The sequence below is a fragment of the Salvelinus namaycush genome, chromosome 27 (genome assembly GCF_016432855.1).
Source record: "Salvelinus namaycush isolate Seneca chromosome 27, SaNama_1.0, whole genome shotgun sequence".
Lineage (NCBI taxonomy): Eukaryota > Metazoa > Chordata > Actinopteri > Salmoniformes > Salmonidae > Salvelinus > Salvelinus namaycush.
In genome coordinates, this window is record NC_052333.1 from 25,723,525 (window position 1) to 25,737,906 (window position 14,382).

A 14,382-nucleotide genomic window follows, 5' to 3' on the forward strand; every position below is an offset into this window, starting at 1 on the left:
CAGCTGTAGGGACTGGGAGAATAGTCAGGATCAAATGAAAGCTGAACGGAGCAAAGTACAGAGAGATCCTAGATGAACCTGCTCCAAAGTGCTCAGGACCTCAGACTGGGGCAAATGTTCACCTTCCAACAGGACAATGCCAAGACAACTCAGGAGTGGCTTCGGGACAAGTCTCTGAATGTCCTTGAGTGGCCAGCCAAACCCAGGACTTGAACCCGATCAAGCATCTCTGGAGAGACCTGAAAATAGCTGTGCAGCGACGCTCCCCATCCAAGCTGACAGAGCTTTTGAGGATCTGCAGAGAAGAATATGATTAACTCCCCAAATAAAGGTGTGCCAAGCTTGTAGCGTCATACCCTAGAAGATTCGAGGCTATAATCACTGCCAAAGGTGCTTCGACAAAGTACGGAGTATTGGGTCTGAATACTTATGTAAATGTTATATTTCTTCTTTTTATATATATATATATATATATATATAAATAAAAATGTGCCAATTTCTAAAAACCTGTTTTTGCTTTGTCATTATGAAGTATTGTTTGTAGATGTAATCAATTTTAGAACAAGGCTGTAACGTAATAAAATGGGGAAACTTTTAAGGGGTCTGAATACTTTCAGAATATCTGTATATTTAAGCAATAAGGCCCGGGGGTGTGGTATATGGCCAATATACGACGGCTAAAAGCTGTCGTATATTGGCCATATTCCACTGAGGTGCCTTAATCCTATTATAAACCGGTTACCAACGTAATTAGAGCAGTACAAATAAATGTTTTGTCATAGCGGGGTATATGGTCTGATATACCACGGCTGTCAGCCAATCAGCATTCAGGGCTGGAACCACCCAGTTTATAATTTTTATAACCTGCAGGCTCTGAATGGTAAGTGATCATAATGACATTTCTGTACTGTGTCTGTGACTGTAGCAGGCTTTGTGGCAAGGCGAGCCCACAGACCGGACCAGAGACTGGGTGTTCAAGCAGAAGTCTGGCGACACGCTGACTGTCAACCCCAGCACACCTTCCCTCCTCAAAGTCACTGGGACAGGGGGCAACCTCGCCCCCCACTATGACCCCAAACACTCAGACAAGGTCTTGGGCAAACTGCAGCTCATCGCAGCCAAGATCCAAACCTTGGTCAGCAAGGGCTCTGGCAGGTATGACACAATTTCTTAACAACTTTCTCAAAACAGTTGTACATTATATTCATGACTTCAACATTTGATTGAAGTGAATTGTTGTAGTGACTGGTAAATATATGTGCAGGTGTAGATTTATGTTGTGGTTGTGTGGATTGATGCTTGTGTGTGCAGGCTGACTACGGAGGTGGACAGTGAAGGACTGTCGTGGCTGCAGTCGAACATTGATGAGGTCATCACTATGCTGCAGCAGTCTCCAGCGCTCCCCTTGGTCCCCTCGGTGAATTGACACTTCTCATTTCAGACTACTTAGATGAGATTGATGTTTATTGTCCTACAAAAATATCTTAGCACAGCTCACACATTATATACATAAACCACATAGAAAACCCAACAGGAAACAAACTACAGTCTTAGTCAAACTTAAATAGTAACCCCCTGCCCATCACCTGCACATGTAGGAGGAAGCTACTCTACTTGATGTATAGAGTATTTGTATGACTTCAGTGGCTAGTGAACACTGGTATTTCTTCTCCGCTGTGTCCACAGAGCACCGCCCTGGTGGCGGGTGGCCAGTCCAGCTCCCTGGCAGAGCGGCTGCTGAGACAGAATGCTGAGCTCACAGGCTTCGTCAGCCGTCTGACAGAGGAGAAGAACGATCTGCGCAACCAGACCCTCCGCCTGGAGGACGAGCTTCGACGCTACCGCCAGGCTGGTCTGGGATCAGGGGGCAGCGTGAGTTACAATACTAGAACTAACGCGGCTAAGGGCTAGTGACGGGTCTGGGATCAGTACAACACTAGTCAAATACTATACAAGGCCAGTGGCAGGTCGGGAATATAGGGACATGGGACAGAGTACAATGCTGGATTGCGGAGGCACCTAGAAATGGCAGAGAAGTAGCTTGTGGAGACATTGCTTTAATTTGCACCAACCTAACACGACCCCTCTCAACCTCTTTCCCTCCAGTCCAGGAGAGGTGGCGCGGACAAGCAGCAGGAGGCGGCCAGCATTCTGTTCTCGTCGGAGCGCGAAGCCTGGACCAGGGAGAGGAGCCGGCTGGAGAAGGTCCTACGTCTAGCCCAGGCAGAGGTGACCCGACTCAGAGGAGAGATCAGGACAGAGTCCCTCAGAGACATGACCGGACCGGAGACAGACAACTCCACACTGACTGTGAGCTCAAATCTGCCCTGCATTTCTCCATGACACTTACCTCTTTCAAATCTACCACTTTTCCACTCTTTGTCAAATTTGAATAGCAAATACGTTGTTGCACATCTATACAACCCACTTAACAATCACACACTTTTTCAACCCTCCTTTTTCTCTCTCCTATTCCCCTTCTCCAGAAGATATATGGCAAGTACCTACGCTCCGAGAGTTTCCGCAAGGCCCTCATCTACCAGAAGAAGTACCTGCTGCTGCTGCTCGGTGGCTTCCAGGAGTGCGAGGAAGCCACGCTGTCGATCATCGCCCGCATGGGCAGCCGGCCCTCCCACTGCAGCCTGGAGTCCCTGACACAAAGCCACCGGGGGCTGACGCGCTTCCGCTCGGCCGTCCGCGTCTCCATCGCCCTCTTCAGGTAAACAATTGGAACTGGAGTGGTAGGATGGCGTTGCACCTGTTAGGAGGCTATAGGATAGCTGGTTGCTTATGATCATATGGGTTTTATTGTTAGCATGTTGCCCTCTCCTGGTCAACAGAGCAGCGTAGACTGTTGTTGTTGTTGTGAGGCTATAGCTGCTAAAATATAATGCTCTGCAGTTTAAAGACCTTTATGAGTAGCTTATAGCTAAATTATACTTATTAAAAACCTTAATCAAGTTTATAGCTGATTAGTTATTACTTCAAAACTTGAGTTCATACAGCATCATACAATATCAGTAGTTATTTTAATAAACACAGATGGATTGTTCTGATTGTACTGTAGGCTAATGGTCCTCTGTACTCTAATGGAGTTGTTAAACTCATTCTATGGAAGGCCTGTGTCTTCATTTCGATTAGGAGCTAGACAACCAGGGAGGGGAGTTTCTTACTAATAAGTGACCTTAATAAATCAATCTGGTATAAGGGAGGAGCGAAATCCCGCATACACTCGGCCCTCCGTGGAGCGAGTTTGACACAGTCTTTGAATCAGACTGTTCTGTTCTTCCAGAATGCGTTTCCTGGTCAAGCGATGGCATAAAACTACAGGGATGAGCTCCATAACATCTGGCAACGTGAACAGAAATGGCCTGGGGCAGTCAACGGGTATGAAAATCACATTTCCTCACACTATCCCAACACCAGGAAAATATACTGGGAGAATCACATGGAATGAATGGACTGGTTGAGTTAAATGGTAAAGAACCAAGCTAGGCTAACCTAGACTTACACACGTGTAGTCAATGAAGTGCTGATTGATCAGGTGGTACACAATGCTAGCTAACCTAAATAAATAACCTGAATATTCTAAAATGCCAGGTTCAATGCAAAGCAGAAAATGTATAATTACCTTTTCGTTGACTGACTCATTGATCCTGTTTTGTGAGAGAAACCCCCCCACAGAGGACTGACAACTGTCTCTCTTCCTCTTCAGGTAATGAGGTGAGGACAGACTCACCCTACCTGCAACCGGGGAGTGTGGAGGTGTACGGAGAGAGGAGAGGGGCCTCCCCCAGGTCCGCCCTCTCCTCTGCACAACACAGGTTCCACATGGCTGGGGACTCTGGCCCTCTGACCTGCTCCCACCTCCAGAACTACGACCCTGACCGAGCGCTCACCGACTACATCTCCAGATTGGAGGCCCTGCAGAGGAGACTGGGGAGCGTGCAGTCAGGTAACAGACACGCACACACACTTCCAACCGTACTACTTCACACCATCTAGAGTTAAATAATGTAATGCAAAAGCAAAAATTGCCTTCTCATTCAATCACCCATGAAAATATGTGCAGATGATGCTTGAAATGTTCTTGTCAAGAGTTCAGTCTTGGGATCTAAACCACTTCATTTTGCCCTTCCTAGGTTCTTCTTCATATGCTCAATTGCACTTTGGAATAAAAAGATAGAAGTCTATAAATTACGTTGGAACTGGCTTGATGAAACTCAGTTGCCTTTTCTTGTGCTGAGCTTCGGTATTTTGTATCATTCTGCTGTGTACAGTATATTACGTGGGGACCAAAAAACATTGTGTTGTGTGTAGACATCTTATAATCTGGCTTTTTGTCACCAGCACTTGAAACAGCTTCTATGTTTGTTAACTTTGGTCTGCCTCTTTGTTGTGGTTGAACACAATCACGTTAAATGTATATTTGTGGAATGCTAATTTAAATGAAAAACCTGGAATAATTTAAATTATACTGTGTATGTTACTTTGTGTGGGTGGAAGAATACGTAGAGCAGGCTTCTCCGGACAACTCCAGCCCTGGATAGGAACCGGGTGGGCGTGCAGGTCTTTGCTCCAGCCCAGCACTAACACGCCAGATTAAAGTAACTGTGGTTTCTTAAATGGAAGTCCATGATTGATGGATTATTGGAAATGTTGGTTAGTGCCGGGCTGGAACAAAATCCTGCACACCCAGTAGCTCTCCAGGACGGGAATTGGGAGAACTCTGCCATGGAGAATTTGACTTTACTGTTGAGGCTGCTACATGATCTATATACACCACACTGTGTTTTATTAGAATGGTTTCTTGGACAGACTACAGAGGACAATTTGTAGAAGACATATTTTTGTAAAGGTAGGAGCTTTGAATTTTCTGGGTATTTTGTCAAAAACAGAAATAAATATGAATTTTAACACTTGAAAGATGTGGTCGCACCGGGTTTTTTTTCAATTCAACTCCACTGACACAATTTGATTTTACAGGTACACATTTAATTAGTTCTAACAGTTGTAAAACAAAATAGAACTTGAGCTAAAATGTGAATCTGGTATGGGGGAAATGTACAGTCAATAAAATGATGGTGTAAAGACAAGGACCAATGTTCACAACAGTAGGCTTCAAATAGTCAAATCAATCAAAAACAAAATTGACTAATAATTTTCCATTGTCAAGGCACTACATGGGTCAAACTGACCCATATTACCCTGACCGTCCAACATTCCCACTCAATACACTTAGTCGTGTTTATTAGTGCACACAACATAAATTTGTCTCATTGAGCAAGTGCAGGTTGTCCCTCCATGTTTCAAGTCCATTTTCTTTGTTTGACCCAGCCCAGGTTCTCTATCTTTGTACAATTATATGAATGGACAGTAGTACATACAAAGTCAGTGCTCGTCAGTTTGATCACTAATCTCTATGAATCAATGGATAAGGATCAGTGGTTTTACTATTTCTCACTGCTCTGTAAAAGGCAGTGCTTTTTACTCCAGTAATATCCATCCTTACTGTAATAGTGTCACTCATACACACAGGAGACGATCACATTTCAGACAGTGGAAGCTTGAAAGCCTACGCTGAGCACCAAAAGTATTGGGACAGTGACACATTTGTTTTGGCTCTGCACTTTGGATTTGAAATGATACTATGATATTTATGCCTCTTAACTTTCTCACTGATTATTCATTCAGTATTATCTGTAATCATAGTAGCATCCACATTAATGTAGAAGTGTTTAGAAACATTCTGTTCTTATTTACAATAAATGTGACTCCAAAATGACAATACATTATCTACCATTTATTTCTATTGGGCACAAAATGATCTGAAACACAACCAGAACTATTAGCAAGTGCATCTAACAAGTTTGCAGTCACAAGCTTAATGTAATCTTTGCATGCTAGTAATATGGGACCAAATACTAAACTTTTGACTACTTTAAAACACATAAGAGAATTTGTCCCAATACTTTTGGTCCCCTAAAATTGGGGGGACCAAATTAAAGCTGACAGTCTGCACTTTAACCTCAAAGTTACAGAGGCATAAATATCATAGTTATTGTATCATTTCAAATCCAAAGTTCTGGAGTACAGAGCCAAAACAACAAAAAATGTGCCACTGTCCCAATACTTTTGTAGCTCACGTTATATGTATTACCATGACAGTTGAAATGGAATGGCCAAAAGATGAAGCCTGCACAAACGGATCTAATTTAGGATTAGACTACTAAAGAGAAGCTGTTAGTGAAGAAACAAACTGATTCAGTGTCCATTCTAACAACTAAAAAACAAGGCAAACATAAGGTGGGGGCAACACAAAGTAAAGTTAATTTCCAGCCAGAACTCTGTGCATTAACTTGCACAGTTCCTAAATTCAAGTACAATAATTTCCTCTAAATCAAACCATTTATGGTAAGTACGGTTGTTTGTTGGGGGAAATCTGAAATGGCTCCCTATTTCCTATATAGTGCACTACTTTTGGCCGCAGCCCTATGATGCTCTGGACAGAATGAGTACACTATAGAATAGAAAGCCATTTTGGACAAAGCCTTGCCCTTCTCCTGGGTGTAACCTCTTTTCTCTGCTGTGTTTTGAGCTCAGTGTCTCTTAGTGTTGCCTCCTCTTGTATCTGATGACGGGGTTGTGTGGGGTGTGGATCATGGTTGTGTAGTTGATTGTGGGGAAGTAGCCATCGACCAGGTCAAATTCAAAAAGGCGCAGCATGGTAGACCAGATGGTCTTGATCTGAACGTAGGCAAAGTTCTCCCCAATGCAGCGGTGACGGCCTAGAAGACAGAGAACATCCGTGTTTTTTAATGAGTCATGGTAATGAGGGTAAAATCAGGTGATACTTTGTGGCATGAGACAGCTTTGTATGGTAGTAAAGTCCATATTTTTATATATTGAGCAAGAGCCCCACCTACTGACAAAATACTTATTTACACATGAAAACACACTGTATGACAGCTGTTTCCCCTACCATTGTGTATATGCTTTGACACTTCTGTTTTCTCTTAAAGATGGCAGATCACCTAACTTATTACATGCTGTTAAAAGGGAGGAAATAACAAAAAAATATTCTTACCGGCTCCAAAAGGCACATAGGCAAATTTCTCAACTGCGGCAGGGTTATCATTGAGGTAGCGGTCAGGCCTGAACTCCATCCTCTCTGTCCAGGTGTCCTGCAGACGGTGATTGACCGTCGGGGACACGCACACCTGGTGGCCGGCTGGGATGGTGTAGCCTGCTGCAGTCTGGGGGTGAATGGAAGTAAAGGGTCATGGTTGTTCAATGGTCACTCACCTATTATACACATGCATTTATCTGGGTTGGGGCTCCATTCCATTTCAATGTACAAAATATATATATGGACAATTTACATTATGGCCATTTCTCTCTCAAATTCAGTGTCCCAAAATTTTATTTTTATTTACTGATATTATAAGGGAATTGAAAAAATGTCTATGAAGGTAGTAGGAATAATTTCATGGGCATTCGTAACCGCCCAACAAATAATGACATCGATCTTACCTGAGGAGAGCGTGCCATTCTCATCATGGTCATGATGGGTGGACGTAGTCGGAGGGTCTCTTTCAAACAGCGGTCCAACAAAGTCAGGTCCTTCAGCTGATGAATGAACAAGAGACCAGGTAAGAAAAGACCATGCCAAATGAATAGCTGAACTTATGGTTTAACAGTCTAGAAAAACAGTTCTAAACTGAAGTTGCTCACATACAATGTCCAATTACCCAGTTTTAAATAGAATATGGTCAAAAAATAAACGGATCTTAATAAGTTTCAACAAAATAATTCATAAAAATGTATGTACATTTGTAGGTCAAGGTAACAACATTATTCATATTTTCAACAACAAAATTCTAGTGTAATCTATGGCCATTTATGTGCAGTTGGCAATATACCAGTTATGGATTCTGACCTGGTCAAAGTTGAGTGGGGGCAGGTCTTCTCCACATGCTGTTTTCTGTTCAGCGTAGCAGCGGTCCTGTAGAGCCTTATCTTTGCCCAGAAAGAAGCCCAACCAGGAACTAGTGGTGGAGGATGTGTGCTGTCCAGCCAGGAGTAGACCAATCAGCATGCCTGCTATCTCATCATCATTCAGGGGCCGCCCATCCCTTCAAAAAAGGCAGAAATAGTTAGGGCTGAAATGAGGAATCGATCTAAAATTGTTCAACAGTTATGGAACACCTTTAAATCAAAAGCCCATTCACTTCAGTCCTGTGGGGAGGCATAGATGCTTGTCCCATATGTATTAATACTGGCATCTGTCCCACTTATGTCTTACTTGTAAGTGGCATCTATGAGGGTCTGCAGCATGTCGTCCACTTTCTCTCCAGAGCTTCTGCGTTTCTGGGTGACTTTGTAGAAGATGTTCTTGATCTCCCTGTGTGCTCTGTCCCTTCGTCTGTACAAAAATGACAACTTGTTTTTTTCCTGCCTTAACGAAATAAGACATTCTCATTATTGCTATTACAGAATGAATACAGTAGAATTAAGTCCAACTCAGTCTATCACCCAGAACCCTAACCTGAGGATAGTACAATAAGACAGTATAAATTAAGTTTCAAGAGTAATAATTTCCAGCAACCATTCTGGTAACTGTCTAACTTGGTCTTTCACACAAAAAACCTAACCTGAAGATGGAACAGTTTGAATTGACCCTTGGTTGAGAGGACAGTATGAATGAAGTATTTCTCTTACCTGAAACTAGGCAGCGGCAGCCAGCCGGGCAGCAGCCAGGCAGCGTGGCTGAAGCCCCCGTCCAGGTCTGCGTAGAGCTGGGCCACCTTCTCGTCCAACATGCTGCGGATCTCCTTCCCATGCAGACAGGCACTGGCCGTCAGGATGATCAGCTCCGACAGGGCCTCAAACAGGTCTGAGAGAGGGAAGAGATGGAAAGACAGGAAGGAGTGAGAGCGATGGAATGAGTGAGCGAAAGAGAAAATAGGTCAGAATTGCGGACTGGATAACTTTGACTGTGCAGTACGGCTCAAATGTTATGACGTGTAACAAGTGATATGGCGTCTTCATAAACAGCAACGCCTCGCAAACAGATTCTAGCAAGAGTGTGAAGCAAAAGACTGCAGTCATTAGCAACCCATTAAGCATCTGTGCATGTGCATGGGAGATCAATGCACTCTTGAGCAACGTAATAGTAGCTACAGTACGTGACAACAAATTTTGACTAGATTAGCCGCTTGCTTCTTACTCATGTCAGAAGTCGCTCTGTTAAACACTACTTTTGGTAATGTCATAACGCTACCCTACCTTTACAGAAAAAAATGAACTATCTTAAAATGGATGGCAAGGTTCAAACTGTATTACAGTAGTTACAACACATTGATTACATGTGTATTGTTTTGTATTGCTAAGTATTACTGCACTGTTGGAGCTAAAAACAAGCATTTCGCTGCACCTGCGATAACATCTGCAAGTCTATGTACGCAACTAATACACTTTGATTTGATTTTGTTATATTGAGGTATTGCTTGAGAACTTGTTGATGGGAAATTGTGCTGAATTTTCTGAACAGTTGACATTGTACTTCACCCAAGTCCCTACCCCGTGAGCTCTTATAGGTCTGAAAGGATTGGATAAGTATACTGTACTAATAATTCCACTTTGCTATCTGATAGGCCAAGTGGAAAATGTGTAATTCTGCTAACATCTTTTCTATTCTTTTAGGTCTACATTAAGTGGCTACAGTAGGGACTAGAGGTCAATTTGGAGCTGGGCATTTGGATTTAGTTTCTACAGTATTCCATGTGAAAAGATCAGACCGGTTGTAATGTCTCTGTCATCTTACTTTCTTCCCCGCTGTCTCCCCATCTTGAAAAGTACTCTTTAGTTTCCTCCTCGATGATTTCAACGTGCTGTTTGAAATGGGCAATGTTCAGTCCTGTCTTAAACATCTTCTTCTGTTCCAGGAAAATCTACAAAAGAAAATGAGTGGCAAAATATTCGCTAAATCAATACTTTGTTTCAGCTCATAAACCTATCATAAACTAAGGACAAACAAACTTCTGGCAAGACTTCTTTAAGTGGGGGGAAATTCTCTACATTTGTGAGTGCGAATGGGAGTATCTGAGTAAGTATTTATTTGCCTACATGGTTAGGTACATCGTATGCAACCCCTTTGCCAAAAACTGGCGTGGTCAATCGAGAATAGACATCCTCTGCATTGAGATCTTCGTTCTTGCTGTTGAACATCAGTGTGGCAGCCTCACTACCCAGAAGGTAGGTAAAGGTTTTGCCCACCATGGTAAAGCTGACAACGGGCCCATACTGTGAATATAAAGAAAATAAACCTTGTTTTAGCACCTTCTATAACGGGCACTTTCAAATGGCACTATACACCAGTAAGGTTCAGAAGCTGTATGATAGGAAAAGTTACTGTAACATTTTGTAAACTAAAGTATACTTTGCAGCAGTACTGTATTCTTACCTTTTCATATGCATTCTCCAGAAATTCAATGGGACTTTTCCCAAATGCTATGGCATGACCTAGAAATGGAATGCTAGAAGGTATGTATGGTGGGTATTTCTGAGAAAATAAAAACGTTAATTTAGATACAGGAATAAAATACACAAGGCAATTGATTATGCACAATATGCAATAGTCTATGAATGCGGCATGAAACTATAACATTCACTGTCGCAGCCCTAATAATAATGTAATATATCTCAACTGATTTGTTGTTCATGTACATAACGTACCTTGTCTTCGTCGGAAGAAGATTGTGACTGTTTGAGCACCAGTTTAGAAATATATCCCAAAGTTAGGGTGATCACAAACACTGCAAGGACCACCGATGTCACGTTGTCGCTCATTTTCCCGACGGTATTTTCTAGTAGCATACTACTAACTTGATATAAATGCATAGCCATTGTCACGTCTTCTGTTTGTTTCAATTCGTTGTAAAATATTGTAGGCCACTGCGACAGATTCCTTGCATTTGCAACAAATAAAAACAATCCGTAATCCGGTTGTCACTTCTACACCATCTAAATAGGTTTTCTACAAGGCACGAGGCTATTTGTATAAACGGAAAATAGTGTTCCCCAAAGCACAGTCAAATCCTTCTTGATTCCAATAGCATAGTTTATTCCCCTATTACGCTAAATGATAAGTGACCGCCAATACTGTTACTCAGCATCTCTACCTGTCGATATTAATTTAGTCCTGCCCCCGCCTGACAAATAAAGGCATTTCATTGGCTATTCGCTGTGTGTCCATCAGCTCCGCGGCTGCCTTCCTCCACTCTGGTTGGCTATCACTACCTGGAGTGATGTCTGGCTATATGATGTCATGGCAGAGTACAAGACGACACATTTGAACTCCTCCTCAACATTTACAGGATTGGTTCAACGGTGCCGAAGAGACCCTCCCCGAAATTGTTTTATTTTCTTCTCAAAACAGTGCGATGCTCGAGAGCATCAAAACGAATGCTTCGATTGCTGACTAACTATCCTACAAATCAGCTTGCGTCCAGTAGCGATGCATGTTTAATACTCCTGCTGTGTTCTGGTCGAATTGGACCGATTTACAAGTTTTCTCTCTGAAAAATGTAGTTCATTTAATCTGATTGTCATACGGTTCCATAACCTTGTCCACACAGGGCACCTGAACACACAAAATACATTTTTTTTATGATTTTCATGAAATGTTGGGTGTTTTATTTAACTTTTGTACACCTGTGGTGTTCCTGGTCAAAAATGACTGGTCATTAGAAATGAATGGGTGAGACTACAATTAGTGTATAAAATTGAGTTCCATTCATCAGATGGACACACTTCCTCTCCCAGACCCCACATGCATGTGTGTTTGAGCACACACACACCTCACTCCCCTTCTTTGCTTCCATGGCAACCCCCACGGGAACCTTTCCCCCACAGGAACCACACCTGTTGGCATTCTCACAAACAATCGCTAAATTGTTTCAACAATACACTGCTCAAAAAAATAAAGGGAACACTTAAACAACACAATGTAACTCCAAGTCAATCACACTTCTGTGAAATCAAACTGTCCACTTAGGAAGCAACACTGATTGACAATAAATCTCACATGCTGTTGTGCAAATGGAATAGACAACAGGTGGAAATTATAGGCAATTAGCAAGACACCCCCAATAAAGGAGTGGTTCTGCAGGTGGTGACCACAGACCACTTCTCAGTTCCTATGCTTCCTGGCTGATGTTTTGGTCACTTTTGAATGCTGGCGGTGCTTTCACTCTAGTGGTAGCATGAGACGGAGTCTACAACCCACACAAGTGGCTCAGGTAGTGCAGCTCATCCAGGATGGCACATCAATGCGAGCTGTGGCAAGAAGGTTTGCTGTGTCTGTCAGCGTAGTGTCCAGAGCATGGAGGCGCTACCAGGAGACAGGCCAGTACATCAGGAGACGTGGAGGAGGCCGCAGGAGGGCAACAACCCAGCAGCAGAACCGCTACCTCCGCCTTTGTGCAAGGAGGAGCACTACCAGAGCCCTGCAAAATGACCTCCAGCAGGCCACAAATGTGCATGTGTCTGCTCAAACGGTCAGAAACAGACTCCATGAGGGTGGGATGAGGGCCCGACGTCCACAGGTGGGGGTTGTGCTTACAGCCCAACACCGTGCAGGACGTTTGGCATTTGCCAGAGAACACCAAGATTGGCAAATTCGCCACTGGCGCCCTGTGCTCTTCACAGATGAAAGCAGGTTCACACTGAGCACATGAGCACATGTGACAGACGTGACAGAGTCTGGAGACGCCGTGGAGAACGTTCTGCTGCCTGCAACATCCTCCAGCATGACCGGTTTGGCGGTGGGTCAGTCATGGTGTGGGGTGGCATTTCTTTGTGGGGCCGCACAGCCCTCCATGTGCTCGCCAGAGGTAGCCTGACTGCCATTAGGTACCGAGATGAGATCCTCAGACCCCTTGTGAGACCATATGCTGGTGCGGTTGGCCCTCTGAAGCTAAGCAGGGTTGGTCCTGGTCAGTCCCTGGACGGGAGACCAGATGCTGCTGGAAGTGGTGTTGGAGGGCCAGTAGGAAGCACTCTTTCCTCTGGTCTAAAAAAAACAATATCCCAATGCCCCAGGGCAGTGATTGGGGACACTGCCCTGTGTAGGGTGCCGTCTTTCGGATGGGATGTTAAATGGGTGTCCTGACTCTCTGAGGTCATTAAAGATCCCATGGCACTTATCGAAAGAGTAGGGGTGTTAACCCCTGTGTCCTGGCTAAATTCCCAAGCTGTCCTTCATACCATCATGGTCACCTAATAATCCCCAGTTTACAATTGGCTCATTCCTCCTCCTCCTCTCCCCTGTAACTATTCCCCAGGTCGTTGCTGTAAATGAGAATGTGTTCTCAGTCAACTTACCTAGTAAAATAATGGTTAAATTAAATACATTTATTTGAGCAGAGTGCTCTCATGTGGCAGCTACTGCTGTTACCTTGCCAGTCCTTGGTCTGATTTCTGACAACATTTTCAAGTCAAATTAAATTGTTTTGGTCACATGCGCCAAATACAACAGGTGTAGACTTTACTGTGAAATGCTTACCTACGAGCCCAACAATGCTGAGTTAAAAAGTTTGACAAATATTTGATCAATAAAAAAGGAAATAGTAACACAATAAAATAACAAGGTTATATAGGAGTACCGTTACAGAGTCAATGTGCAGGGATACGAGGTAGTTAAGCTAATTCAGCATGTACATATAGGTAGGGGTAAAAGTGACTAGGCAAGTAGGCAATCAGGATCTTAGTTTACAAAACATTAATAACACCTTCCCAATATTGAGTTGCACTCAGTATTGCCCTCAGAACAGCCTGAATTCGTTGGGGCATTAACTCCACAAGGTGTTGAAAACGTTCCATGGGGATGCTGGCCAATGTTGACTCAAATGCATCCCACAGTTGTGTCAAGTTGGCTGAATGTCCTTTGCGTGGTTGACAATTCTTGATACACTCAGGAAACTGTTGAGTGTGAAAAACCCAACAGCAGTTCTTCACACTACCACACCCTGTTCAAAGGCACTTAAATCTTTTGTCTTGCCCATTCACCCTCGCCTTACAAAACAATTATGCCGTTTTGAAACTGCCGTAAAAGTGCAGTAACTGCAGTCGACGGTGGTATTTTGGACGCAGTTATTGCAGAATAACTGCAGTGTACTACACTGTAACTGTAGTTACACAGTAAAATTACTGTAATTTTGGATGCAGTATTTGCAGTATACGGCAGTTATACTGCACTCTGACTGCAATCTTTTTTCATTAGGGTCTGATTGGCATACATGCACAATCCATGTCTCAAGCCTTTAAAATCCTTCTTTAACCTGTCTCCTCCCCTTCATCTATACTGATTGAATTGGATTT

At 43.3% G+C, this 14,382-nt stretch overlaps 2 protein-coding genes across 2 annotated transcripts in view; one reads left to right on the forward strand and one right to left on the reverse strand.

Moving 5' to 3' along the window:
• The window catches only part of LOC120022203 (A-kinase anchor protein 9-like), a 138,930-nt gene extending 134,004 nt beyond the window's left edge, over positions 1–4,926 (forward strand). The window contains exons 48-55 of the mRNA XM_038966076.1: positions 926–1,155; positions 1,312–1,417; positions 1,687–1,872; positions 2,107–2,310; positions 2,487–2,719; positions 3,293–3,387; positions 3,716–3,955; positions 4,143–4,926. Of these exons, the coding sequence (XP_038822004.1) occupies positions 926–1,155; positions 1,312–1,417; positions 1,687–1,872; positions 2,107–2,310; positions 2,487–2,719; positions 3,293–3,387; positions 3,716–3,955; positions 4,143–4,186 (1,338 nt within the window). The 3' untranslated portion in view covers positions 4,187–4,926. The remainder of the gene's footprint in view (positions 1–925; positions 1,156–1,311; positions 1,418–1,686; positions 1,873–2,106; positions 2,311–2,486; positions 2,720–3,292; positions 3,388–3,715; positions 3,956–4,142) is intronic.
• A 1,110-nt stretch (positions 4,927–6,036) lies between these two features.
• Positions 6,037–11,169, reverse strand: LOC120022204 (lanosterol 14-alpha demethylase-like). Its single transcript, XM_038966078.1, has 10 exons — positions 10,738–11,169; positions 10,466–10,564; positions 10,129–10,305; positions 9,827–9,953; positions 8,722–8,896; positions 8,306–8,425; positions 7,940–8,135; positions 7,534–7,629; positions 7,088–7,256; positions 6,037–6,788 (listed from the first exon to the last, which is right to left on the reverse strand). The coding sequence occupies exons 1-10, from the start codon at positions 10,906–10,908 to the stop codon at positions 6,610–6,612; spliced, it is 1,509 nt and encodes a 502-aa protein (XP_038822006.1). The 5' UTR covers positions 10,909–11,169; the 3' UTR covers positions 6,037–6,609.
• Between the last annotated feature and the right edge of the window lie 3,213 nt (positions 11,170–14,382).